This window comes from Petromyzon marinus, unplaced genomic scaffold (assembly GCF_048934315.1).
Source record: "Petromyzon marinus isolate PM22_M1 ecotype Great Lakes invasive population unplaced genomic scaffold, UKy_Petmar_22M1.pri1.0 PM_G_Scaffold_56, whole genome shotgun sequence".
Lineage (NCBI taxonomy): Eukaryota > Metazoa > Chordata > Hyperoartia > Petromyzontiformes > Petromyzontidae > Petromyzon > Petromyzon marinus.
This window is the reverse complement of record NW_027423009.1, coordinates 324,868-350,447: the sequence shown is the minus strand read 5'-3', so window position 1 is coordinate 350,447 and position 25,580 is coordinate 324,868. Positions and strand designations below refer to the sequence as shown.

At 41.2% G+C, this 25,580-nt stretch overlaps 1 protein-coding gene across 1 annotated transcript in view; it reads left to right on the top strand.

Moving 5' to 3' along the window:
• The window catches only part of LOC142918163 (putative ATP-dependent DNA helicase HFM1), a 48,548-nt gene extending 24,720 nt beyond the window's left edge, over positions 1–23,828 (top strand). Inside the window, exons 17-36 of the mRNA XM_076062275.1 lie at positions 383–448; positions 1,722–1,799; positions 2,403–2,494; positions 3,649–3,752; positions 6,429–6,476; positions 7,543–7,640; positions 7,747–7,884; positions 8,001–8,086; positions 8,550–8,633; positions 9,991–10,148; positions 11,059–11,162; positions 12,210–12,371; positions 13,370–13,450; positions 14,309–14,439; positions 17,382–17,467; positions 17,953–17,996; positions 19,347–19,482; positions 20,280–20,430; positions 21,329–21,396; positions 23,482–23,828. Of these exons, the coding sequence (XP_075918390.1) occupies positions 383–448; positions 1,722–1,799; positions 2,403–2,494; positions 3,649–3,752; positions 6,429–6,476; positions 7,543–7,640; positions 7,747–7,884; positions 8,001–8,086; positions 8,550–8,633; positions 9,991–10,148; positions 11,059–11,162; positions 12,210–12,371; positions 13,370–13,450; positions 14,309–14,439; positions 17,382–17,467; positions 17,953–17,996; positions 19,347–19,482; positions 20,280–20,430; positions 21,329–21,396; positions 23,482–23,551 (1,985 nt within the window). The 3' untranslated portion in view covers positions 23,552–23,828. The remainder of the gene's footprint in view (positions 1–382; positions 449–1,721; positions 1,800–2,402; positions 2,495–3,648; positions 3,753–6,428; positions 6,477–7,542; positions 7,641–7,746; positions 7,885–8,000; positions 8,087–8,549; positions 8,634–9,990; positions 10,149–11,058; positions 11,163–12,209; positions 12,372–13,369; positions 13,451–14,308; positions 14,440–17,381; positions 17,468–17,952; positions 17,997–19,346; positions 19,483–20,279; positions 20,431–21,328; positions 21,397–23,481) is intronic.
• The last annotated feature ends 1,752 nt before the right edge of the window (positions 23,829–25,580 follow it).

Below are 25,580 nucleotides of genomic sequence, written 5' to 3'. Positions count from 1 at the left end.
GAACCAATGCACTAAAACATTGTGTGAAACCATCTTTGGGTATTTTGAGCCATTATGCCTTTGCATAGATCAGCTATTGTAATATAAAACAGTAATTTTAGCTGTAATTACATTTCACGTTTGGGGCTTTCAAAAATATTATGAGCTGACTGGAGGAAATAACACGTTTGAATGTTCTTAAGTACAAAGGACACAATTACGGTATGTTTGTAAGGAGTGAATGTTAAACATTCTGACAATTTAGAGTTCGTTCATTGACATCAAATGTTTACATAGTTTTGACTTTGACTATGACAAGATATTCAACTGTTAAAGCCATTTTAAGTACATCTCAAGCAATGCATAAAAAGGCAGCATACTGAAAAATAAATGTACTCTGTAGGAATCACTGATACAGAATTTGACGCTGGTCTGAACAAAGAGGACATTGAGAAGCAACTTCTGCAAGGTATAGTGATATTAACATAATCGAACATCAAACTGTAATTTTACTGGAATAATAGACAATTTGAAACTGAGAGAAATACAACTGCTTGCTTGTGTTTTTCGTACGTTACTGTCTTCAGCCACCACGCGACAGGTCAAGACACTTCTGTCTTTGATTCTTCCCCTGGTACTGATGCTTTACAGTCCTTGTGAATTCCCTCCCACGGTCTCACTTCTCAAGCTCTTACAACCTTGCTCAATTCAAGAAACCTGTCTACTTGTTAGAAGATGAAACACTGAGAATAAAACCCATATATGCAGCCTCTGAAAGAGCCAGTTGGTCAATTCAAGTTGTTCCTTGTGTTTCCACTACAAGCAGCATGATTTTCAATGATTTAAAATTGAGACAAATTGAACGTTGATTTGAAGCTTTCGTGACTGCAGGAATCCAGACTCAGTAGACAAAATAAAATAAAACAAAACATCATAAATATCACGACGTTTCGATCGCAACACAACAAGCGGTCGTCCTCGGGCGGAAAAAATAATAATTCAGCAGTGTGAACAGCTGAACCAGCGAGAGAGCTTTCGTGACTCAGGAAGGCTACTTGTGTTGTGGCCGAAACGTCGCGAGAATTTTATTGTATTATGTTTTATTTTTGTTATTGTATTTCCATTCTACGTGGTGACTTTGCCGAAAGAACCAAGCAGATGAGCTCTCTCGCAGCTCTCTCGCTGGTTCAGCTGTTTCACTGATGGAGGATTTTTTTCCGCCTGAGGGCGACCGCTTGTTGTGTTGCGATCGAAACTTCGTGATTTATTATTTGTCAGTTTAATTAAATTTTTCTACCTACGTGACTTCACCGAAAGAACCAATGAGTATGAGACGCATTGATTTTTCTTTAATTGTATTTATTTAACGATCGTTATGTCAAAATAATTAAGCTGACAATATGCCTTCTTCCCATATATGTCTCTCCGCATAAAAAGTAGAATCATTGTTTTTAACATATCCAATCAGCCACACGGCCTTCTGGGATTGAATATTTTCAGCAGCAACAAACAATCTGGACCGGTTTCGACATTCAATGTATAAGCAGTCAGGCTTGTTTGAAGCAATACTTGTGACCTGCCAGACATGAATAGGCAATTATCTACTCTGTTAGCTATGAATGTTTCAAGCAGATTTTAGATTTTAGTGGAGAGACAAATATGGGAAGGCATAATACCTGCTTAGTTAATTTGTTGTCTTGTCCACAACGACGTTAATGTTTCGTTTACATTATTTATTTCAGAACTATGCTTAGAGAGTTTGAACTCGCTGGCAGCTTACAAGCTAATTTGTATGCAGAATGGGGATATTAAGCCAACAGGTAAATAATCCTTCTGCTGAAACAGCATATCATGACGTGTTTGTTCGCTTTATTTGTGACGAAAAAACACGTCATTTCACATTTTCATGTTGTGTATAGCGTCCAGTCGTCAATGCAAATCGGCATCTCAGAACGTGCTGTAGAATTTGTCACGTGCACAGGTTCCTAACGGAGGCACGGGGGGGGGGGGGGACCCCCAGACAAGAATGGGGGGCAGTGAGAACCTTCGCCAACTATTGCCCGAGCCCTGGTGCTGCTTATGTTGGGATGTGTCGCCAACTCCATTAATTGATGAGTGTCTGTGCATGGAAAAACCCCACGTGTGCAAGGGGTGGTAACTCAATATCTGTGCGTATGGATATAATGAATTTGCTCTCCCGCCATACCCCTGGCAAGCCAAGGATATGGCGATCTTGGCGACCTTGGGAAGGGAGTTTTACCAATTTGTGTTTGATCCAACAACCCTGCATTACAGGCACGATGTATAGCCGCCACCAGCACCCTGGCATTTAATTACAGTTTATTTTAACATATCATGGGACCTCCTTTGCCTTTGTTTTCATGTTTTGCTATTTTAACAAAACATGGTTTGATATTGTCCAGATGTTGGTAGATTGATGGCTTACTACTACGTGGCATTTGATACCATCAAGCTGTTTGGCACAATACAGGGCTCGGAAGCCGTGCAAGACCTGGTAAGTGAGGTCACAGGGTTGGTTTCTCATTGTTCCACATCACCATCGACTTACGTTAACAAGGCTTGCTGCGGCAATGTCCCCTTACTTAGCAGACGATCGAGACCCCTGAAAGGGTTCGTGACAACGCATTGCAGGTGGTGACTGTAATGATGTTAACAGACAAGGATATGTGTGTGTATGTGACACATAGCAAACAACCACAACGACTCACAGCAGTGGATTTGACAAGCGGCTGTAAATTATCATTTTGGATGTTTGACAATAGGCCGTGAATTATTTTGTAAGAAACAAATTAATAAGCGGACTTACAATTGTGCAGATAATTGAGCAGTTTTTAGCCATGTTTGGCGATCATCATCGTTTGTATCTATACAGTGCACCTTATTGGAGTAAGGATACCGTCTCATTTTAGTTTTACTTACAAAGACAGACTTTTAGTTTATTACTGCATACATCGTTGCTGACAATTCTATCAATCGGTGTGCGTCTGGCACAAGGTTCAACTAACACCTACGTTTTAAGACATAATCAATGCATCGTACAGCGGCATTCAGAACCAAGTCAAAGTGATTTCCTGCTCAAATGAGCACTGAGGTTATCCATCTACCGTTGACAGCCCTGAGGCTATCGTGGAGAATCCACAATCCTATGACAGGGGTCTCTCTGCAGCGCAACCACCGTTGACTTACTAACAGAGTGCTGCTCATGTTATCAAACTCGGAGGGAAGGTGGGTTGAGTCAACTCATCAGCAGTATTTGAACTTGGAGCCTGCCGTCTGTGAGCCACTCACTTACACTAGTTGAGCCACCAGGTCATAACTCCCGCGTGTATTTTACAAGAGAGTATTTTTGCGATTAGCAATTAGCTGAATTGATACATTTTGCTCCTGATCTCTTTGGACACATTTTCGGTTCAGGACACCTTGTATTGTAAATGTTTTGGAAGTTTGTAATTGCCGTTAAATACCGATTTGTTCCCGTAATGGATGTGGGTTTAGTGTCAGGGCAGATTTGGGAGCTCACCGTGTGTCTATTGTGCAGCAGCTGCGGGATTCTGACGGAGGGTGGAATTCTTTTTCAATTCTGTGTAGTAGTAGCATCAATGATTTTGGCCATGATGATGACATCTTGATCTTTGACCTTCTTTACAGGTGATTCTTATCTCAAGCTGTCGAGAGTATAAAGACATCACGCTCCGTGTTAATGAGAAGAAAACCCTGAACACATTGAACTTGGCCAAAAAGCACACGATACGGTAACAATCAGTGACACGTCACCAAATAACCATTAGCATCGTCGTAAAGAATGGAAGAAGAAAAAAATAATAAGCGTACAATATGCCTCCTTCACATATCTGTCCATCCACATAAAATAATACATATATTTTACACATCCTATCAACCACGTGGAATTATGGGAGTGCATCATTTCAGCAGACTTGGTATCACACAACCAAACTCTGGACTGGTTTTGTCATTCCGTATCTCATCAGAAGTCACTTTTGTTTAAACCAATGTAGGTGAATTGCCATATGTAAATATACAATTATGCATACTGTGTATTGGTAAAGTTACATTACAATAAATTGCAATTTTTATATGGTATATTTGGCCAGTTTGAAGAATGTTAGGTATTTGTTTTAAGATCCTGTGTTAATGTCATTACATTTTTTGGAATAAAAATCCAGAACCTACACTGGAATAATCTTGAAAGTTTCATATCAAATGTTTTTTCTTCTTTGGTTCTTTCGGTAAAGTCACGTAGAATTATAATAAAATAATAAATTGATAAAATAAAATAACACAATAATATTCTCACGACGTTTCGGCCACAACAAAAGCGGCCTTCATCAGGTGAAGGGGGCGAGACTGTCTGGTAGGACAGCGCTGGAGTGAAAGAGCCACGTTCAGATACGGCCTTTAAGCTGTGTGAGAGGAACAAAGCGCCTTGACAAAGGAATTAGCATATAATTTAGCATTGAAATGGCTGAATGATTAGCTTGTGACTGGTCACAGAAATAGCTATGTTAAAAGTTAAAGCATACACACCCGCAGAGGCACCCATTGTTAAAGGGATTAGCATAGAATTTAGCATTGAAATAGCTAAGTTAAGGCATACACATCTTGACAATGGAATTAGCATAGAATTTAGCATTGAGATAGCTGAGTGGTTAGCTTGTACCTGCTGCAGAAATAGAGCTTGTACCTGCTGCAGAAATAGCTACGTTAAAGTCAGAGCATACACATTCACCGAGGCCCTTAGTACAAATCAAACAGGAGAATTTAGCATTGAAATAACTAGGCGAATCCAGCATTGAAACAACTGAGTGATTAGCTAGTGACTGGTCACAGAAATGACTACACATCTGAGCTATTCACAGTACTATATAGTGAACCAATAAAAACTAAAATATAAATTACCTTCATGTTATCAATAAACTCTATATTCTCCAATCAGCTAAGCTACCAACAATAAGTCGTTATATATCACAATGCTATATGGCGGAAAAATGGGTGGATTCTTACCCTCAAATTTCAGCACCACGGATAGCTACGGGTCCCGTTCAGACGGACGAGTTCGTCCATGGTCGGAACAGAGGAGGGGGAGAGAGACAGCTGCGAGGCCCTAGTATGCTCCATATTGTAAAACTATACCATTAACCGTGGTGTGAGAGGTATTAAGAGGCAATGCTGGCGAAAGAGCTGCGGTCTAGTATAGTTTTACAATATGGAGCATACTAGGGCCTCGCAGCTGTCTCTCTCCCCCTCCTCTGTTCCGACCATGGACGAACTCGTCCGTCTGAACGGGACCCGTAGCTATCGGTGGTGCTGAAATTTGAGGGTAAGAATCCACCCATTTTTTCGCCATATAGCATTGTGATATATAACGACTTATTGTTGGTAGCTTAGCTGATTGGAGAATATAGAGTTTATTGATAACATGAAGGTAATTTATATTTTAGTTTTTATTGGTTCACTATATAGTACTGTGAATAGCTCAGATGTGTAGTCATTTCTGTGACCAGTCACTAGCTAATCACTCAGTTGTTTCAATGCTGGATTCGCCTAGTTATTTCAATGCTAAATTCTCCTGTTTGATTTGTACTAAGGGCCTCGGTGAATGTGTATGCTCTGACTTTAACGTAGCTATTTCTGCAGCAGGTACAAGCTCTATTTCTGCAGCAGGTACAAGCTAACCACTCAGCTATCTCAATGCTAAATTCTATGCTAATTCCATTGTCAAGATGTGTATGCCTTAACTTAGCTATTTCAATGCTAAATTCTATGCTAATCCCTTTAACAATGGGTGCCTCTGCGGGTGTGTATGCTTTAACTTTTAACATAGCTATTTCTGTGACCAGTCACAAGCTAATCATTCAGCCATTTCAATGCTAAATTATATGCTAATTCCTTTGTCAAGGCGCTTTGTTCCTCTCACATAGCTTAAAGGCCGTATCTGAACGTGGCTCTTTCACTCCAGCGCTGTCCTACCAGACAGTCTCGCCCCCTTCACCTGATGAAGGCCGCTTGTGTTGTGGCCGAAACGTCGTGAGAATATTGTGTTATTTTATTTTATCAATTTATTATTTTATTATCATTCTACGTGACTTTACCGAAAGAACCAAAGAAGATTAATCATTGCAGTCACGAAAGCTTTAAATCGAAATCAAATGTTTTATCGGTCTAAATTTTTTTTTCTAATTGTTTAATTTAAAAGGTTTCTCGGATAGTGAAACATCAAGTGTGAAAACATTTACATATTTGAGACAATAGTAGTTGTGAATGTATTACGTATTTCAAAATATTGTATGGATAAGCGAATGGGGTTTAAGTCTGTATTCGCACATTTTAAGTGTATATTGTATATTCAGTGTGTATTAGTTATTTGGACAAACCATTATGAGTGAATCTGAATGCTTCTGTCATTTCAGATTTCCAATGTCCGGTAAAATAAAAACCAGTGAAATGAAAATAAACTGGTAAGTACAGCTATGATTTCAATGCTCCTGTTAAGATAACATATACGTACATTTGGAGTTGGTTATGAACTTTCTTTATACTTAGCAACGCAACTTCGTGTTTAGGGTTTTAATATTCTACACATTTGCAGATTATTATCCATTTGATATCACCATACAGATCACACCTTCCAATTGGAGAGCCTTCAAGATGTATTGACACTTATTTTAACACTCGAAACTGCATCTATATTGCAAAAACAGTTTGTTCAAGTGGAGAATTAAGCTTTTGCTACACAATTGAAATGATTTTGATTTAAAGCTTTCGTGACTGCAGTAATTCATATTCTTAGCTCTTTAGGTAAAGTCACGTTGAAGGGAAACAATAAAATAATAAAATGTATATAAAACAATACAAATTCTCACGACGTTTCGACCATAACACAAACGGTCGTCATCAGGTGTGTCGGTTTGTATTGACACTCATTTGCAAACCGACACACCTGATGACGACCGTTTGTGTTATGGTCGAAACGTCGTGAGAATTTTTATTGTTTTATATGTATTTTATTGTTTTATTGTTTCCCTTCAACGTGACTTTACCAAAGAGCTAAGAATATAAAAATTGTTTTATATATATTATTTTATTGTTCCCCTTCAACGTGACTTTACCGAAAGAGCTAAGAATATAAAACAATGCTTTATATATTATCATTTAATTGTTCCCCTTCAACGTGACTTTACCGAAAGAGCTAAGATTATAAAACATTGTTTTATATATATATTATTATTTTATTGTTCCCCTTCAACGTGACTTTACCGAAAGAGCTAAGAATATAAAACATTGTTTTATATATATTATTATTTTATTGTTCCCCTTCAACGTGACTTTACCGAAAGAGCTAAGAATATAAAACATTGTTTTATATATATTATTATTATTTTATTGTTCCCCTTCAACGTGACTTTACCGAAAGAGCTAAGAATATAAACATTGTTTTATATATATTATTATTTTATTGTTTCCCTTCAACGTGACTTTACCGAAAGAGCTAAGATTATAATTGAAATGACACGTTGTTTGTAGTCTCATTCAAGCTCAGCTGGGATGTGTACTGGTGCAAGATTTTGCATTGATGCAGGACACTGCCAAAATCTTCAGGACTGGAATCCGACTTACAAAATGTAAGTTTAAACTGCACTATTTAAACGAATGTACATTGTTTCTGAAGTTAACGTTTAAACGCAGGACAGTATTTACATCCGTTATATCTCCGTTTTGTGGTTGTAGGTCTTGCCGAATTTTTGCAGCAAAAGGATAAGCAGAATAATTTCCAGGCTGTGCTGAATGCTGTCCACCTCGCTAAATGTTTTCGTGCAAAGCTTTGGGAAAATTCACCTTTCGTTTTGAAACAACTTGAAAAAATCGGTAATTATAATCCCTTTTACGAATAAGAGCAACACATAGAAATTATTTACAACCACGCATTCTTTTCAGAAGACCCTTCAATTAAACATTACTTAACCTCAGTGTTTCTGCTGTAGGCTTCTCAATGTCCAGCGCACTGGTCAACGCTGGATTGACATCTTTTGAGAAAATTGCAAACACTCATGGACGGGAAATTGAGTTGGTGAGATAATGGGTGTAGTGTTAATCTCCACAACATGTATCTATGTTTGTGCTGGTGTTTAGCGCACTTCCCAGTACAATTATACGGTAGCTACACCATTAATGCCATTGGCCCAGTGGCAGCGCTTGTTCCAGAAGCCGCAGTTCGAATCTGGCAGACCGCTCTGGTTAATTATACTGCGGATTTATTCACCGTAAAATGCTCGACGCCATCTTCTTCAAAATGGACGTCACAGACCCCCATGATGTCATGCCAAGAAGACCGTTGTGTACCGGCGTGATTGTCCAAATTAGCAAAATGTAAAAAGTAACTTGCAAATTACTCAATGGGAAACACATTACAATCGTCACCCTTCCTTAATAATAGTAACACCCACCAATGATGAGCGTATTTCTTGTTTGTAAACAACATTGCAACAAAACCGAATGACGTTTTGCTGGCGGTGCATTCCTGCGTTGTGCAGATAGTGAACAGACACCCTCCGTTTGGGAACCAGATCAAAGAAGCCGTGCAGCATCTGCCCAAGTACCAAGTCAGAGTGGAGCAGGTGCATGAGACGGAACCCCGACTCCAATCAAATATTTCACATTGCTAAAAACAACTAATGCACATGCTCTTTGGTTCTATTCGGTAAAGTCACGTAGGTAAAAAATAAAACAACAAAAATCACGACGTTTCGGCCACAACACAAGCGGCCTTTTTTTTTCTTCACTCCAGCGCAGTCTTCGAGACAGGCTGGTCCCTTCACCTGATGAAGGCCGCTTGTGTTGTGGCCGAAACGTCGTGATTTTTGCTGTTTTATTTTTTTACCTACGTGACTTTACCGAATAGAACCAAAGAGTATGGATCCTTGCAGTCGCGAAAACTTCAAATCTAGAACTAATGCACAGTCACAAGGCTCGGGTGCAAATCATTTTCCCTTTCAGTGCGTTGCTACTTTCAATGTACTCAAAGCAGCAGGCTTTCAAAGGCAAACGTCAATTAGGACTTTGCCAAATACCTGTCAAACCATCCATCCATGTGGCTCAATTTCCCCGCATATAGCCCGCATACGCATATAACCCGCAGACGCATGTACTCCGGTTAAACAAAGTGCGCCCACTTGAAACATTGTCGTTTCATTGTGCAAGCAATTCGAGTCATTTCAAACGTGTTAATGCGTGCAATTTTAGTGCGAGTGATTTATTCAGCAGTGCTTTAGTCAAAGGTACCGGAAGTGTTGCGCAGTGAAAAAATTAAACGAGTTATGACATGTCACACGTGTAAAATATTTTAGGGATAGCCTGCACCTGCATATACCCCACAGGGTCTTGTTTTGTTTTGTAAAAAGTGGTATAACCCGCGGGTTATATGCGGGAAAATACGGAACTCGAAACATCATGAGTCTGAAGACAAACATTAATTAGTCTTTTGATAATACTGCACCTGTGAAACTATCCATGTGGCTCAGCAGGAGAGTGAGCGACCCGCCATCAGAATGTTTGCGAGTTCAAGTCGTAGCTGGGAGTTGACTCACTCCATCATCCCTCCGTGGTAGATAAAATAGGCACCGATTTGTGGGGAAGTCAACAGCGATTGTTTGATGGGTTATATAGAGACGCATTGTTTCCACCACTGTCTCAGGGGTTGTAAATGGGAGATGGTCACCACCTCAATGCTCATTTGAGAAAGAAATCACTCTGAGTACTTGTAATGCCACCCAGTATCTTGGTACAGACGTGGTGACTACAGTGGGGCAAGTGGCCGTTGCTGTCATTTGTTAAATGTTTTTTCACTAGGTTTTAAATGAAGGAATAGACTAATTAACGTTTATCTTCACCTTAGTAATATTCAATTTAATTTAATGGCTTGGTAAACTTTGCATACCATCAATTCAGAATGGCACTGGTTGCTTTTTTTTCCAGGGTAACCGGTACTACAAAGGTGTGGCTGAGGTGATAATTACAGTGATATTAAAGAACTGTGCAGACCTACAGTCTCACCGCACAGCTCCAAGCAACCACTGCTGCACGCTACTACTGGGCAACGCCGACAACAACCTCGTCCATCGGCAAATCATCACGTGCGCTTGAATTCCACACCGCAGTAATTGTGACAAGGCTACGTGTTTTTTTATGTTGAATCGAACAAAATAATCGTTTTGCCTGATAATTAGAGACCCAAACATCGCACCTCCTTGCTTTGACATTCCTCAAAGACACCGGTGAACCATCGACCACATCACAACATCAAACAGGCCAATGTGCACGTCTCCTGCTGTGCGATCCGTGGCTATGCAACCCAAACTATGGACCAGAGAGTAAACCACTGTGGTCTCTGCTCTCCTTCAACGGAGCAGTACAAAAACGACACAAACTCGCTCCTGAAGCTCTCGTGGTTTATCAGATCTCGACATTGCCATTCAGCCCCTGAACATACAGCAATATAAAGGAATAGAGCATGACAATCAGCATCATATAGAAGTAAATGTAAAAAAATAAATAAGCAGACATTACGCCTCCTTCCTATATGTAAACAACATTGTTCCTAAAAACAAATGTAACAACATTTTAAATGCACTTGTTACTGGCAAAAAAATTATAATAATCACCTGTCATTGATAGGGCCTTTTACTCTGGGGTGTCTATGAGCGCTTGACGCGCAATAAGCGACTTACACCACGTCTCAGACACATTTAAATGGGCACCCCCAGTGACAACTGTCCCTGTGGACACAAGGAGATTTAGCACCTGGCCTGCAATTGGGCATGAGGTTGCCAGTAGGGGGCGATGGTTGCTGTGTGTAATTCCAATTTAGTAATTTTTTACGTATTTCTGTATTCGTATTTGTTAACGAGTTGAACTGGTCTACTCGTTTTGAATGTCAGAAATCTTTAACGTCAGTGCAACATAGCGCACATATTTCATTATTAAGACACCTGCAGTAATAGTAAGTTGTGGAAACTTCATATATAACCGATATGACCTTCACAGAGATTACATGCTGCTGAAAACAGGGAGTTTCATGAAGAAAGTTGAAGTTGTTCGGCCGGAAAAGAGTGACGAGCTCAACGTTTACCTCCTCAGCTCTACATATGGTAAGTCTCAGGCTTGCCACCTTGTCCACAGACTACACCAGGACATATTTCTCAGTCAGCCTTGGTCAGGAGTCAGCTTCGGAGCCGCGTTCAGCTTTATACAGACTGCTTCATGACGTAATGCATGAACGTACAGTATTCACAAGTATGGCAGCTGTTGAAATATCAAGTTTTGTACCGAATTCGAAAAAAGGCTCTTATTGTTATTTTGGTTGCCGACCCACAGCAAGATGATGATTGCTTGTGTTGCAGTCGAAACGTCGTGAGAATTTTATTGTTTTATATTTTTATTAATTTATTGTTTCCCTTCTACGTGACTTTACCGAATAGAACCAAGAATATGAATCCCTGCAGTCACGAAAGCTTTGAATCAGAAGGCATATTTTCAAAAAAATATTTTTAGAGAGGCAGTCGGTCATAGGCAGAGGAAAAAGGAAGCTCTTGATGCTGCATTTATACAAGGAGAAAGGCGTCGACAGAACTTATGACTGGGAGGAGGGAGGTCCAGATTATGGGGGCAGCAAACGAGAGTTAGCAACTTCCCAGTGAACCGAGGTTTACAGGGGGAATTTGACAGAAAACCTTGGTTGCTGGAGTGAAGAATATTTGGAGGGGAGTAGAGTGAGATGAGAGGAGAGATTTAGGCATGGGCGAGTCAATGGAGTATCTTTAGGACGGTGAGTGCTATTTTTAAATTGATCTGGGATTACATTGAGAGCCAGTGGAGAGATCTGAGTATTATGGTGATGTTTTCTTTACGGATGTGGACGAGAAGCCTGTCAGGGGCATCTTGGATCATCTGGAGTTTGAGGATGTGAGTAGATGTGAAGGTGTGGATGGCAGCTGGGGTAAGGAAATGGTGGACGTGGGAAATGTGCAGGTGGAGGTATGAGGTCCTCCAGAGTTGACAGTAGAGAGACAACTCGTGCTCAAGATCAATTACAACTGAAAGGTTTCTCACACTCTCTGCGTATGTGACAGAAAAAAAATGTGGTGAAGATGATTAAAGCTATCGTGGTAAAAATGTGGTTTTAATGCTTTTCCCAGTTGGTATGGACATCCATCAGAACTTCACACCATTCTACTCTAGCCCTCGCACCTCTGGGCTCTACGGGAATGGGAGGCATCAGCAGGCCCAATCCCTGCATGCTACTACCTGTGAGAAACCAAAGGCGTTTGCCTCAGCAGCGGCACAAGCAGCCGGCAATGGTTTGTGTCGCCTCATTTCTACATGCATTTTAGATAAATTGGTTTATTTAGACTGTATGCATTTGATCCCATGGAAGCAATTTAGAATGCAGCATCTTCATATCTACAACACTGATATAATCCTTACATTGTGAAATTGTTCCCACCAACCCATGCTGTGACAAGTATGCGGCAATATACATAGGGGACGTTAGGTGTGGTGCATTATATTTTGTTGTGAAGTTGACCTGTACATATACAACTTTACTGCAAAGGTCATCTCTCTTGTGCTCAAGAGTTCCAAACTGACACAGGGGTGATCGACCAACCCCCCCCTCCCCTCTTCCTTGAGACCCCGAAAATTAATATTTTATTCTCAGAGAAAATACATAAATAATATATATTTTATACGACTTTAGGGATATATATTCTTGGTTCTTGCGGTAAAGTCACGTTGAAGGGAAACAATAAAATAAAATATATAAAACAATAAAATTCTCACGACGTTTCGACTGCAACACAAGCAGTCATCACACCTGAAACAATAAAATAATAATAATATATATAAAAACAATAAAATTCTCACGACGTTTCGACTGCAACACAAAGCAGTCACCACACCTGATGATGGCTGCTTGTCTTGCAGTCGAAACGTCGTGAGAATTTTATTGTTTTATATTTATCTTATTATTTTATAGTTTCCCTTCAACGTGACTTTACCGAAAGCACCAAGAATATGAATCACTGCAGTCACGAAAGCTTTAAATCACGACTTTAGGGATCTAATTAAATCTTCAGGACTGTCCCCCCCATCCTCCTTGGAACGTTTTAAGACATGCTTCTGCACACTAGAGTGGCTTACACATCTCGACTCTTCGCTCGACCTACAATATGCTGAAAGTAATGTTCATAAACATTCAGCGTTTGATTGTATTCGTCACGTGATGTGTGATGTGTCGTTATAAAACACGTTTACAGTGAAAAAGACTTCTCCACAGAGCTCTCGTTTGTTTCTGAAGGTTACTCTGCTGGCTTGGAAGATTCCAAGAGAAGCTGTCTTCACAACTGTAAAAATAAACAAATGTGTGGACACGAGTGCTGTGAGTACCTTCATCGTGATTCAACGTATTTACAAAGTTATTACTACGAGCAATTGTGATTATTTTGGGTTGGGTATCATATCGTATTTCATCAAACGAAGACCGATACACTTCTGGCCATTCACCAGCGTTGATCCAAGCAAATCTGACATTGCTGATGAGACACTGAATACCAAAACGGGTGCGGCGTTTTATTGTATTAAACACATTTTGCTGCAATTATGCACTCCCAGAATGGAGGTTTGACAGATGGGATGTATACAATTACTTTAATGTTCATGTGGAGGGACAGACGTGGAATGCGTGCTGTGCACGTATTTATTTTGTTTGTAGGCTGGTAATGGAATGTGTAAAATAATGTGATTTGACACGATTCCATTCAAGACTGCATTATTTTTTGTTATCAAGCTTCTTCTGTCTCATTCGTATGGTCTGCCTCGTAGATTCTGTCTTGTGCGGTCTCATTTTGAACGTTAGCCAAAATGATACATTTGCATATAATTTTCATCAGTCATCGATGATTCTCATGCACAATTGGTTGCACGCATCATAGGCCTGCTAAATAAATAACTCGTATAGTCTTTGTTTTGCCGCTCAAATGAGCATTTGGCGATATTCATTTCCTGATGACAGCCATAGTCCAGTGGTGTAATTCTGCATTCCTGTGGTGGGGTGAGTGAATCACAGGAGTTTGATTCTGTTGTCTTCCCCACAATATGAGACAAATTTTACTGACCCTGGAGAATGTAGGCTGAGCCAACCCCCCCACTAGGATCTGAACCCGCAAGGCGAAAGCACCTGATGAATGCAGTGTTGTCACTCAGGTCTAAGCGCCTGCGTTGTTGTTTTAACTTGTAGGCAAAGGGAATATGGCCAGGTCAACGCCGCTAACACCCAGCACCCCGAGCGCTGACGTGCGTAGCTTCCTGAGTGAACTAAAAAGCAAGACCGTAAGTGTAACAGGCTTTCCGAGTCACAAAAGGCTCAAGGTATGAGTGAAAATGTCACGGTTAAACATCGCACATTTTGACAGCCCTCATATCTGTCACTGCACCTGTGTTTATAATGTACCTCGTTTTGTTTTGTGTAAATTGGCACGCGCGTAGCGAACACGCACGCAAACATTTAGAACGGATAGAGTGTTGTACAATGAGTACCGCACCCTGTTAACGTACAAATGAATACACAATGCAGTGGTGCACACCGCTCCATTGTGTGGACTGCACCCGAGATGCTGTAAGAGTTGTGTACATTGTCTCATGTTGAAGTGGCTCTGGGAGCGAGAGTGCTCTAGAGGAGTCGCACAACCAAAGCTGCCACTGCTCCCCTGTGGCCTGAATTCAAAAATGTAGCTTTAGATGACCGACGTATGAACTGATTATGTATGTTGATTATAGTGCGCTGCTACTGCTATTGTTAATCCGGCTGTTATGACTTACGCAGCTAGCGAAGGACGCTAGGTTTAGTGATGCGTGTTGTGTGTGTTGTGTGTGTGTCGCTATTGTAACCTTTTAATCACATTTGTTGGGAGAACTGTTACGTTGTTTAGGTAGCATTGTTTCAGTAAGTTTTAGAGGGGCTTGGTTTGGCCCGATTTTTTTTATTTAGTATCGATTTATACTTAAATTTGTTTTGATCTGTATTGTATAATGATTGTTATTGGGATCAAGCATCGAAACGGAATTTTTTTGCACTTTTTGTACGGAGCATGAACGGGTGGTGCTTTTTCTGGAGGATTTTATTGATTATGTACGTGGTGATGTTTATATATGTGTACAATTAATTTTAGGTGTAGCTTGTAATTTCATTGTTTGTTGCGGCGGTTGCACCCAAACCAATAGCCGATTGGCTCACAGGGTCAATCCTCATAAATTAAACTGAAACTTTGTGCCCGTTGCGGTTTTCTCTCCAGGGATGGTGACGGATTACCACAGCCCCTTGTCTGAATGCGTTTCTTTGTAGCCTTTGCTACATTTTTTAAAATATAAGCACCCATGTATCAATAAGCACCCATGCTTTGTGAAATATTCTGAGATGCATTTGTATGTATGTATTATGTAGAGGTTCTTTCACACCGTACAGCGAGGGAAAAAAAAAGTATTTGATCCCCTGCTGATTTTGTACGTTTGCCCACTGACAAAGAAATGATCAGTCTATAATTTTAATGGTAGGTTTATTTGAACAGTGAGAGATAGAATAACAACAACAGAATCCCGAAAAACGCATGTCAAAATTTTATTAATTGATTTGCATTTTAATGAGGGAAATAAGTATTTGACCCCTCTGCAAAACATGACTTAGTACTTGGTGGCAAAACCCTTGTTGGCAATCACAGAGGTCAGACGTTTCTTGTAGTTGGCCACCAGGTTTGCACACATCTCAGGAGGGATTTTGTCCCACTCCTTTTTGCAGATCTTCTCCAAGTCATTAAGGTTTCGAGGCTGACGTTTGGCAACTCGAACCTTCAGCTCCTTCCACAGATTTTCTATGGGATTAAGGTCTGGAGACTGGCTATGCCACTCCAGGACCTTAATGTGCTTCTTCTTGAGCCACTCCTTTGTTGCCTTGGCCGTGTGTTTTGGGTCATTGTCATGCTGGAATACCCATCAACGACCCATTTTCAATGCCCTGGCTGAGGGAAGGAGGTTCTCACCCAAGATTTGACGGTACATGGCCCCGTCCATCGTCCCTTTGATGCGGTGAAGTTGTCCGGTCCCCTTATCAGAAAAACACCCCCAAAGAATAATGTTTCCACCTCCATGTTTGACGGTGGGGATGGTGTTCTTGGGGTCATAGGCAGCATTCCTCCTCAAAACACGGCGAGTTGAGTTGATGCCAAAGAGCTCCATTTTGGTCTCATCTGACGACAACACTTTCACCCAGTTGTCCTCTGAATCATTCAGATGTTCATTGGCAAACTTCAGACGGGCATGCATATGTGCTTTCTTGAGCAGGGGGACCTTGCGGGCGCTGCAGGATTTCAGTCCTTCACGGCGTAGTGTGTTACCAAGTGTTTTTTTTCGTGACTATGGTCCCAGCTGCCTTGAGATCATTGACAAGATCCTCCCGTGTAGTTCTGGGCTGACCCCTCCCGTTCTCATGATCATTGCAACTCCACGAGGTGAGATCTTGCATGGAGCCCCAGGCCGAGGGAGTTTGACAGTTCTTTTGTGTTTCTTCCATTTGCGAATAATCGCACCAACTGTTGTCACCTTCTCACCAAGCTGCTTGGCAATGGTCTTGTAGCCCATTCCAGCCTTGTGTAGGTCTACAATCTTGTCCCTGACATCCTTGGAGAGCTCTTTGGTCTTGGCCATGGTGGAGAGTTTGGAATCTGATTGATTGATTGCTTCTATGGACAGGTGTGCTCCTAATCTCAGCTCGTTACCTGTATAAAAGACACCTGGGAGCCAGAAATCTTTCTGATTGAGAGGGGGTCAAATTCTTATTTCCCTCATTAAAATGCAAATCAATTTATAACATTTTTGACATGCGTTTTTCTGGATTTTTCTTGTTGTTATTCTTTCTCTCACTGTTCAAGCAAACCTACCATTAAAATTATAGACTGATCAATTCTTTGTTAGTGGGCAAACGTACAAAATCAGCAGCGGATCAAATACTTTTTTCCCTCACTGTACGTAGCCAACCGTGCCATATCGGAGGTGCGGGGAAGGACAACAAACTAAACACGAAAATCAGTTTAAAAAATAATTAGTTTTCAATTTAGATTTAAAAGTGCATCAGGATTAAACGTGGCATTATTGACTTGTTTTCATTAGTAACCTGTCATTGTTATAATAATTGTCATGTTATACAAAACAAAACGTTTCAGATTGTATTTGCGTTCAGCACGATAATTGTCAACCCTCGATATACCTTAAGCATGTTGTGAGCATCCTGTCGTGTCTTGTGTTGAGTACATTCATCATAGGTTTGCTCTGTAAAGGGGGGAATCGCAGTGAATTTATCCAAGTTTGCTCACGTCCCTAAGCCTCAGTGTGGACTGCATGATGACAGGTACGTTTGACGGTAAATTAAGTGTGCTGAAAATTAAAAATGCAACAGTGATGAATACTTTTGATTTAAAGCTTTCGTGACTGCAGGGATTCATATTTTTGGTTATTTCGGTAAAGTCATTTGATTGTTTTATATTTTTATTATTTTATTGCTTCCCTATTGTTTCACGACGTTTCGACTGCAACACAAGCAATCATCATCAGGTGTGAAAGCCACAGCAATCATCATCAGGTGTGAAAAACACAGATTTGTGGTTTTCACACCTGATGATGATTGCTTGTGTTGCAGTCGAAACGTCGTGAGAATTTTATTGTTTTATATTTTTATTATTTAATTGTTCCCCTTCTACGTGGTGACTTTACCGAAAGAACCAAGAATATGGTGATTAATACATTAATTATGCTGAGTCATACAGTGTTAAGGTGTGTTGTACTTGTATAGCCATGGCAAAGCTTGATATTTTAAACGTGTTTGTCTTATTGCAGATGCAGTGGCCCTTCTGAGCTCCTGTCCCCACAAGGCCAGTTGGGTAATTTGGTTATGTCTGTATATAATAGCTATATGCTCAACTTAAAATGCTACACTTGTCATTTTGATAACTCTGTGTCGTCTGAGCTCTTAACCTCCTAATCCAATGACTACAATTAACTGCAACGTTTTATTGTTAAAATAAGCGATGCAGGAGAGACTATGTGTCTCTTTGCCCATCTCTTTCTAGGCCCTTTGGTCGAGTGTCTGTCCCACGAGACATGCTTCATCATGCCCTGCATGATTTATCTATCTCTCTGTCCCTTCCGCTTCCAAAGTGTAAAATCTTGGAGTATCAAAGGCCACCCTGATTTTCTTGTAATCATGGCATCTTTTTTCACCTTGCGATACAGAACAATAATAAGGCACTGTTGTATTTATATGTTTATAACCCTACATTTTAATTGTGCAAACCTGGAAGCAAATTAAAGGAGATAAGAAAAGATGGAGGCTTAAAATGCCGTCGTCAAAAAAGTCAGAATAATTGTCTTGCTCAAATGGCATTGTTGCACACTGCTGTTTATAGCCCTGATCCAGCGGTGGGATTTCACCTTTCCGACGGCAGGGGGAGACCCTATGCATAGAACAACAACCGATGAATTGTTCTCACACACACTGGTACTTACAGACCACGCAGGATTGATGGGCAGAGTCAATCCTAAATGAGGATTTAAATTTGTAATCTTCCAATTTGCAAGCATTCCATCTCGTGCTGAGCCACAATGTCGGATAGCTTTAAAATGCGGCCATAGACTCTAAAAAGAGCTCAACATAATTCGCTTGGGAATGTATTATAATAGATGATAAAATCAATTAAAATGGAATTTCTTGATTTCTTTTGCAGATAAAAAATGTCAAAAGTACAAGGCCAAGCATATAAAGCTGTTTCCGACATACGGGGTAGCCCAAAAGTTAGAGTAATTTCATTTAATGTAACACTGGCATTAAAAAAATGTGTTTATTCTTTAAGGTAATATTTTATCTATTATTATTAATACCTATTTTCTTCTGCCCCTGGGGTCACCTCGACAAAGAACCCGAAATTAATTGAGACAAAATAATTGATGAATGTTCAAAGATTACACCTGCAGTCAAAAGAGTCCTTAATTAATTTCAAAAGAGACTTCAAGCACCCATTAATGTCAATGGGAGTCAGTTTGAACGTTTGTTAAAATAAATCAAATAACCCGATGTGGTTTGTAAAAAAATAAGTATAATAACTCTTTGTGCCCTTACTTTTGGGCTGCTACTGTATATTTATGCACTCTGGATAAGGATAAACATTTAACATGGCACAATATACATCAAGAAGCTTTGTAATACCGCTCTCTATGAAACGTGGTGTGTGCAGCTGTGTTTGCTGGTGACAAGAGTGTGGATCGCACGTCGGGGTCAACAGAGTCACCAAGTGGAGTGGCCAAACTCCGATCTCCCGTGAGCGTCACTGATGTTCCAGTTCCAGCATTTCGAAATCAAGACGACAGTGGGTCTGTCTTTCAGATCACCTTTCACACAACACACATTTAACATGCAAACGTTATTCAGCGAAATCATCCAAAATGCACCAGGTCTTACTAGTCCAAAGCTAATCAGGTTTAAGTCTGGTTCAGCATTCAATGGGTGGTCATCGGGACTTGCCAGATGTTGATAGCTTGGACTATGATCTGGGTTGTCTCCGAGTTTTCCAGTTTTCTACAACATGCTAACTTTCTCATGAATGGAAATGGCCAAACATCCCAAACCAAGATCTTCTGGAAACACAGTCTTAGGAGTCAGTGAGGTTTTCTTGGAAAATTAAATAGCTTGATCTTTAAGAGAGTGATGCAAGTTATGGGTCGAAATAAGCAACAGCCAATCAGAATATTCCGGTTGATACTGGTTTACTAGTATCAAGTCGATACCAGTTGACAGGTATGGACTAGAATACCTATTTAAACAGTTCACAGAATTAGCCTGACTTCATCCTGATTACAGTGTGGAATTCAGGCAAGATGGGAGGGCCCATTGGGTGTGGCCGGCCTGGTGGAATCGCAAATGAAATGTTGAATTTTAGCCTCCTTGACGATCACAGAGATGCCGATGCCTATGGAGTACATTTCAATGGCATTATTGGCCAGCTGGTATCATGGTCTACGGCAGGGGTGGGGAACCTTTTTTCTGCCAAGGGCCATTTGGATATTAATATAACATCATTCGTGTTATATAAACAAATTAATTGGTGATAGTTAATAGTACAAAGGTAGATTGCCAATACTGCTAAATAGGCCACATTCTGGTTGTGCAGAGTCGACAAGAGGCATGGCAACCATAGGAAGAGACCTTATGACAGATGCTCAGGACTGGATGGGCAGTGGAGTCACCAGGAGCAGCGTGATCCAGCTGTTCCCCCGTGTGTCACACAAGCCAACCAACCCTTGCCAGCACATCCTGAGCAGGTAAAATTGCATCACAGACTTAACGTGAAAATGTAAATACTACATTTAATATGCACGTTTGGTAAGAATATGATAAACCACGATTGCACGCGCGGTTTAAGGTTTAGTTCCAAAGAAAGCAATGCAATTATGATTATTCATAGAATTTAACAACAGTTACCTCGTTATCACTGTTCTGTATCTGCTGTAACTACTCTTCGCTTGAACCTCACCCATTGAACTCTACACATATAATAATAATAATAATAGGGTTTTCCCCCTTTTTTCTGGCAACAAAACTGAAACCTTTTTACAAGGATTCATGTCTACTGCATTAATCACAATACTTGCAGTCAAAATGCAAACAAAACACATACTATGATAATATGATGCATTGTCCTTGAAACTGATTGGTCCACACCAGGGGACGGCTTTCTTTTGAGCCTCGACCCAATTGGTGCTCGACCAGATGACATCAAAAGGCTCAAAAGAAAGCCGTCCCTTGGTGTGGACCAATCAGTTTCAAGGACAATGCATATATTATCATAGTATGTGTTTTGTTTGCATTTTGACTGCAGGTATTGTGGTTAATGCAGACATGAATCCTCGTAAAAGGGTTTCAGTTTTGTTGCCAGAAAAAAGAGGAAAAACCCTATTATTATATTTTGGTACTGGCAAAGGAGGTCTAAGGATGTAGATGCTCTACACACATGTTGAGCGCTCGGTTTACCGGACTGTTTCATCTCATCCACGCTCTGCATGCGCTAACCACAACAACTCCCTCTTTGCTTCTTTCTTCTTCCCTCGCTTGTAGAAGTCTCGTGGTATCAACGGCTGTCGCCACGATGACATCTTGTGTTTTGACACGATTGTGATTGGAGGGCGATGTTTAAGTGCTTACTCTTTTTTGACATCTCAGGTGGCATGCGGTGTGAAATCCTACGGTGATTCCAAAAGTCGCATGTTTTTTTCTCCAAGTTCCACTAGGTGAGACAAACCAGTGCTTTAAACAACGGGCCCAAACACCGGTGCAGTATTATCGTATTTAACGTTCTTATACAGTGCCTGCCCCAGCGGTAGTGGGTTTTTTCCCCCGCTTGTTGTAAAGGTCCCGGGGTTAGAATCTAGCAGACTGTCCTGGATATTACTGCCAGGCAATGAACTGCTAAGTACGACACGCCGTCTGCTTCGAAGAGGATGCTAGAAGAGCCCGTGGCATTGTTTTAAGATGAGTTGGCCATTGCGTGCCGGAGTCAAATTTGCAAATGACAGTCCTGCACTATTGTACGCCGTATATTGAAAGGCTGAATTTCCCGTGGGGGTAAGAAGTGAAACGCTTAGTGACGGTGCTGTTGTTACGAGTGTGTAACAGGGAGTTCATTGAATCTTCAGACAGTGATTGTACTCGGTTGTCAAGAAATTGCCATCCGCCACAGTCGGTTCGTGACCTTGTGCAATGTGTCAATAGTGAGGAAGGGAATCAAGGCATAGTTTATACATTCCAAATGTTAGGATTTATTGTATTCTAGATCGGGTTACCGTCCTTCTGTCTGTCGTCGTGAAGCATGTTTAAAGAATCCGTCCGCGTTGGTGCCCTATAAAAAAAATATTGAGGGAATTGCACGTGAGAGAAAATGAATCAGAACAACCCACCCTCCCATATTAAACATGAGCAACCCTCACAAGTCCAGTCATGAAGCTGGGTGTAATTACCAGCGAAGCGTCACAGTACGCAATTTGTAAATGTTGTGCATTTATCAATGGTATGAGTTTCTTGGGTTAGATCGCAAAAATGTAAATGTGTCGTTAAACCCGCCACCACCCGACACAGCCAACTAGTAAGGTTTGTCACGTAAACAGAACGTGCCAATTCGTTACTAGTACAGCACGCCGGTGTGTTGCAGAGCAAATCCACAACATTAACAATCTGAGTACGACGTTTCGCCAGTGTTCGCGACCAGCATCATCAGGCGACAGCCAGATTTGTTCTGTCCTCCTGTCTCCACAAATCTGGCTATCGCCTGATGATGCTGGTTGTAATTACTGGCGAAACGTTGTACTCAGTTTGTAAATGTTGTGGGTTTACTCCACAACACACCCGGTGTGCTGTGCAGGTAACGAGTTGGCATGTTCTGTTCAGATGTCATAGTTTTCATAGTTTCATAATTTCATTATTTGGTATAGCCCTGTGAGCCATTCGGCTCTTGAATCGGGTGCAACCGCAACAAACAAAAAACATGAACAAGAAAACATCTTGAAGTGATTTTGTGCATGTGCAAACAGAAAATCCAGGAAAAAACATTCCTGAAATAGCACTGCACACCAACGCTGTGTGCAAAAATCCCAGTGGGATGCAAGTCAAACAAAAACAAGAAAACTTAGATTAGGGCATCAGTCTAACTCCGTACTACAATAAACAAAAACATTACCAAACCCAAAAACTTTTAGAAATCACCAAAATAAAGCCATAAATGCAATGTAACAGTGATCATAGGAACTGTGACCGAATTTTTAACAATAAACTACATAAATAACATGTAACACCAAACCCTAGAGCCACAGCTATGTCGGGTGGTGGCGGGTTTAACCACACATTTATATTTGCGCGATATAACCCCCCCTCCAAAAAAACCTTACTAGTACAGCACGTTGATGTAACGGAGAGCAAATCCACAACATTTTTAATCTGAGCACGACGTTTCGCCAGTGATTACAACCAGCATCATCAGGCGGACGGCCAGATCTGTGCATTTACTCTGCAACACACCGGTGGGCTTAAGTATGAACTAATTGGCACGTCTTGTTTACGTGACAAACCTTACTAATTGGCTGTGTTGGGTGGTGGTGGGTTAACGACACATTTATGCGATCTAACCCAAACAAAAACCTTTCTACTGTATTCATAGCAATTGGCGCCCCCTATTGGAGTGATGTATTTTTTGACCGATGTTTTCCTGGGTTAATAAGTATAGTGACTATAGTCTATATGGTGAATAATATGGCCTACTGTGAGGGTTTTTTTAAAATTGACGCACTAATTGTAATGCTGGTCGTTGTTGTTCGACATTTTAGCGTACAACAAACGGAGGACGCTGAGGATGCTATGAAGAACTTTCTGAAAATATTTAGAGGGATTTTCTGAGTTGGTAAATTGATTTTGAAACGTCTGACCGAGGTGTTCTAGCAAAATTGCGTCACTTATATTCTTTACGGATGGTCTTCATCATAACAGCAATTTCCTTACCTGCAACACAACTTGTATAAGTTAATGTTTTTTTTTTATAATGTAGTTTATCTAATAAAAACATTTCACGGTTGGTGTTGCATATCTAATCCTCTGATCGTATTACCAGTTTCAGTAAATGGTCAAGAGATGTAATGTTCCACAGTTGTGAAAATAAAGTCAAAGTTTCAAAATACTTTTGAGCGCTGAACGACGCCTCTGAAAGGTTTTTAGCCAGCGGAAGGACAAAGAAAATCCTTCTGTGATAGCGGAGGCGGCGGGGAGGGGGGACTGTAGACACAGCTCCTGTATGGGATGGAGAGTTTCTCCAGCGACCTAGGGGAAGAGGAGACGAGGCCACATGGTGGGAGACTGTGACGCAGATCTGAGAGAGGTCGCTGTTGTACAGCAGCAGCAGCGGTAGCAGCTGCGGGGATTGACGGGAGGGTAGAACGCGTTGAAACCTGTGCCAGGCTAGGTGCAGGAGGTCACGGGACAGACCCAGCAGGTGACATTAGTTGACTCACCGAGATGACTGGCAGATGCACCACTGTGCCAGGCTAGGTGCAGGAGGTCACGGGACAGGGCCAGCAAGTCACATTAGTTGACTCACCGAGATGACTGGCAGATGCACCACTGTGCCAGGCTAGGTGCAGGAGGTCACGGGACAGGCCCAGCAGGTGGCATTAGTTGACTGACCGAGATGACTGGCAGATGCACCACTGTGCCAGGCTAGGTGCAGGAGGTCACGGGATAGACCCAGCAGGTGACATTAGTTGACTCACCGAGATGACTGGCAGATGCACCACTGTGCCAGACTAGGTGCAGGAGGTCACGGGACAGACCCAGCAGGTGACATTAGTTGATTCTTTAGCACCCATGCAGAACTGCCATAAAGTGGCGGTGACGTGACCACAGCGCTTGTGCCAGGTTAGGTGCACTTAAAGTGCACACTTTGAGGCCACGTGAAGTATCGAAGGCTCTCTGCGAGCCGGTCACGGGACAGACTAACCGAGATGACTGGCTGTTTCACCACCTGTGCTCCCCATTGTGCCAACTCGCTGTATTTTATCCGCCCAGTGCAACGCTCGTTGTTGTGAACGTCGCTTCTCCAACCACTGCTGTTGTTGGGAGGGCGACTGCCTCTACTGCCCAGTAGCGTTCTTCAGGAAACTCCTCCACAGAGCCCAAGCTTGGCACCGCTGGTCGGCAAGTCCACTCAGCTCCAAATACTCCTGTGCCGCATCAGTCCATCCCTTCTCATAGTTTCATAGTTTCATTTATTTGGTATAGCCCTGTGAGCCATTCGGCTCTTGAATCGGGTGCAACGCAAACAAACAAAAAAACATGAACAAGAAAACATCTTAAAGTGACTTTGTGCATGTGCAAACAGAAAATCCAGGAAAAAAACATCAAAATATTCCTGAAATAGCACCGTACACCAACGCTGTGTGCAAAAATCCCATTGGGATGCAAGTCAAACAACAACAAGAAAACTAAGATTAAGGCCATCAGTCTAACTCCGTACTACAATAAACAAAAACATGGTCAAACCAAAAAACTTTTAGAAATCACCAAAATAAAGCCATAAATGCAATGTAACAGTGATCATAGGAACTGTGACCGAATTTTTAACAATAAACTACATAAACAACCATGTAACACCAAACCCTAGAGCCACAGCTGGCTGCATGAGTTACTCCACAAACAACAGGAGCATCGGTCGGAGTATCAAATTTTTCAATGCACCTTTAAGATCAGCACGCTAAATCACAAAACAGATAATACTTTGCAGCGGTCATCCGGAGCGAAACATTTTATTTTATTTTAGGCCACTGAATAGCAGTGGCAAGCTAGGGGTGTACAACTCCTCTAGAGCAGTTTTGAGTGAATATCTCATAGGTAGCGATTCAAGTTGCAGTTTATTGGCAATAGCATTCCAGACCCT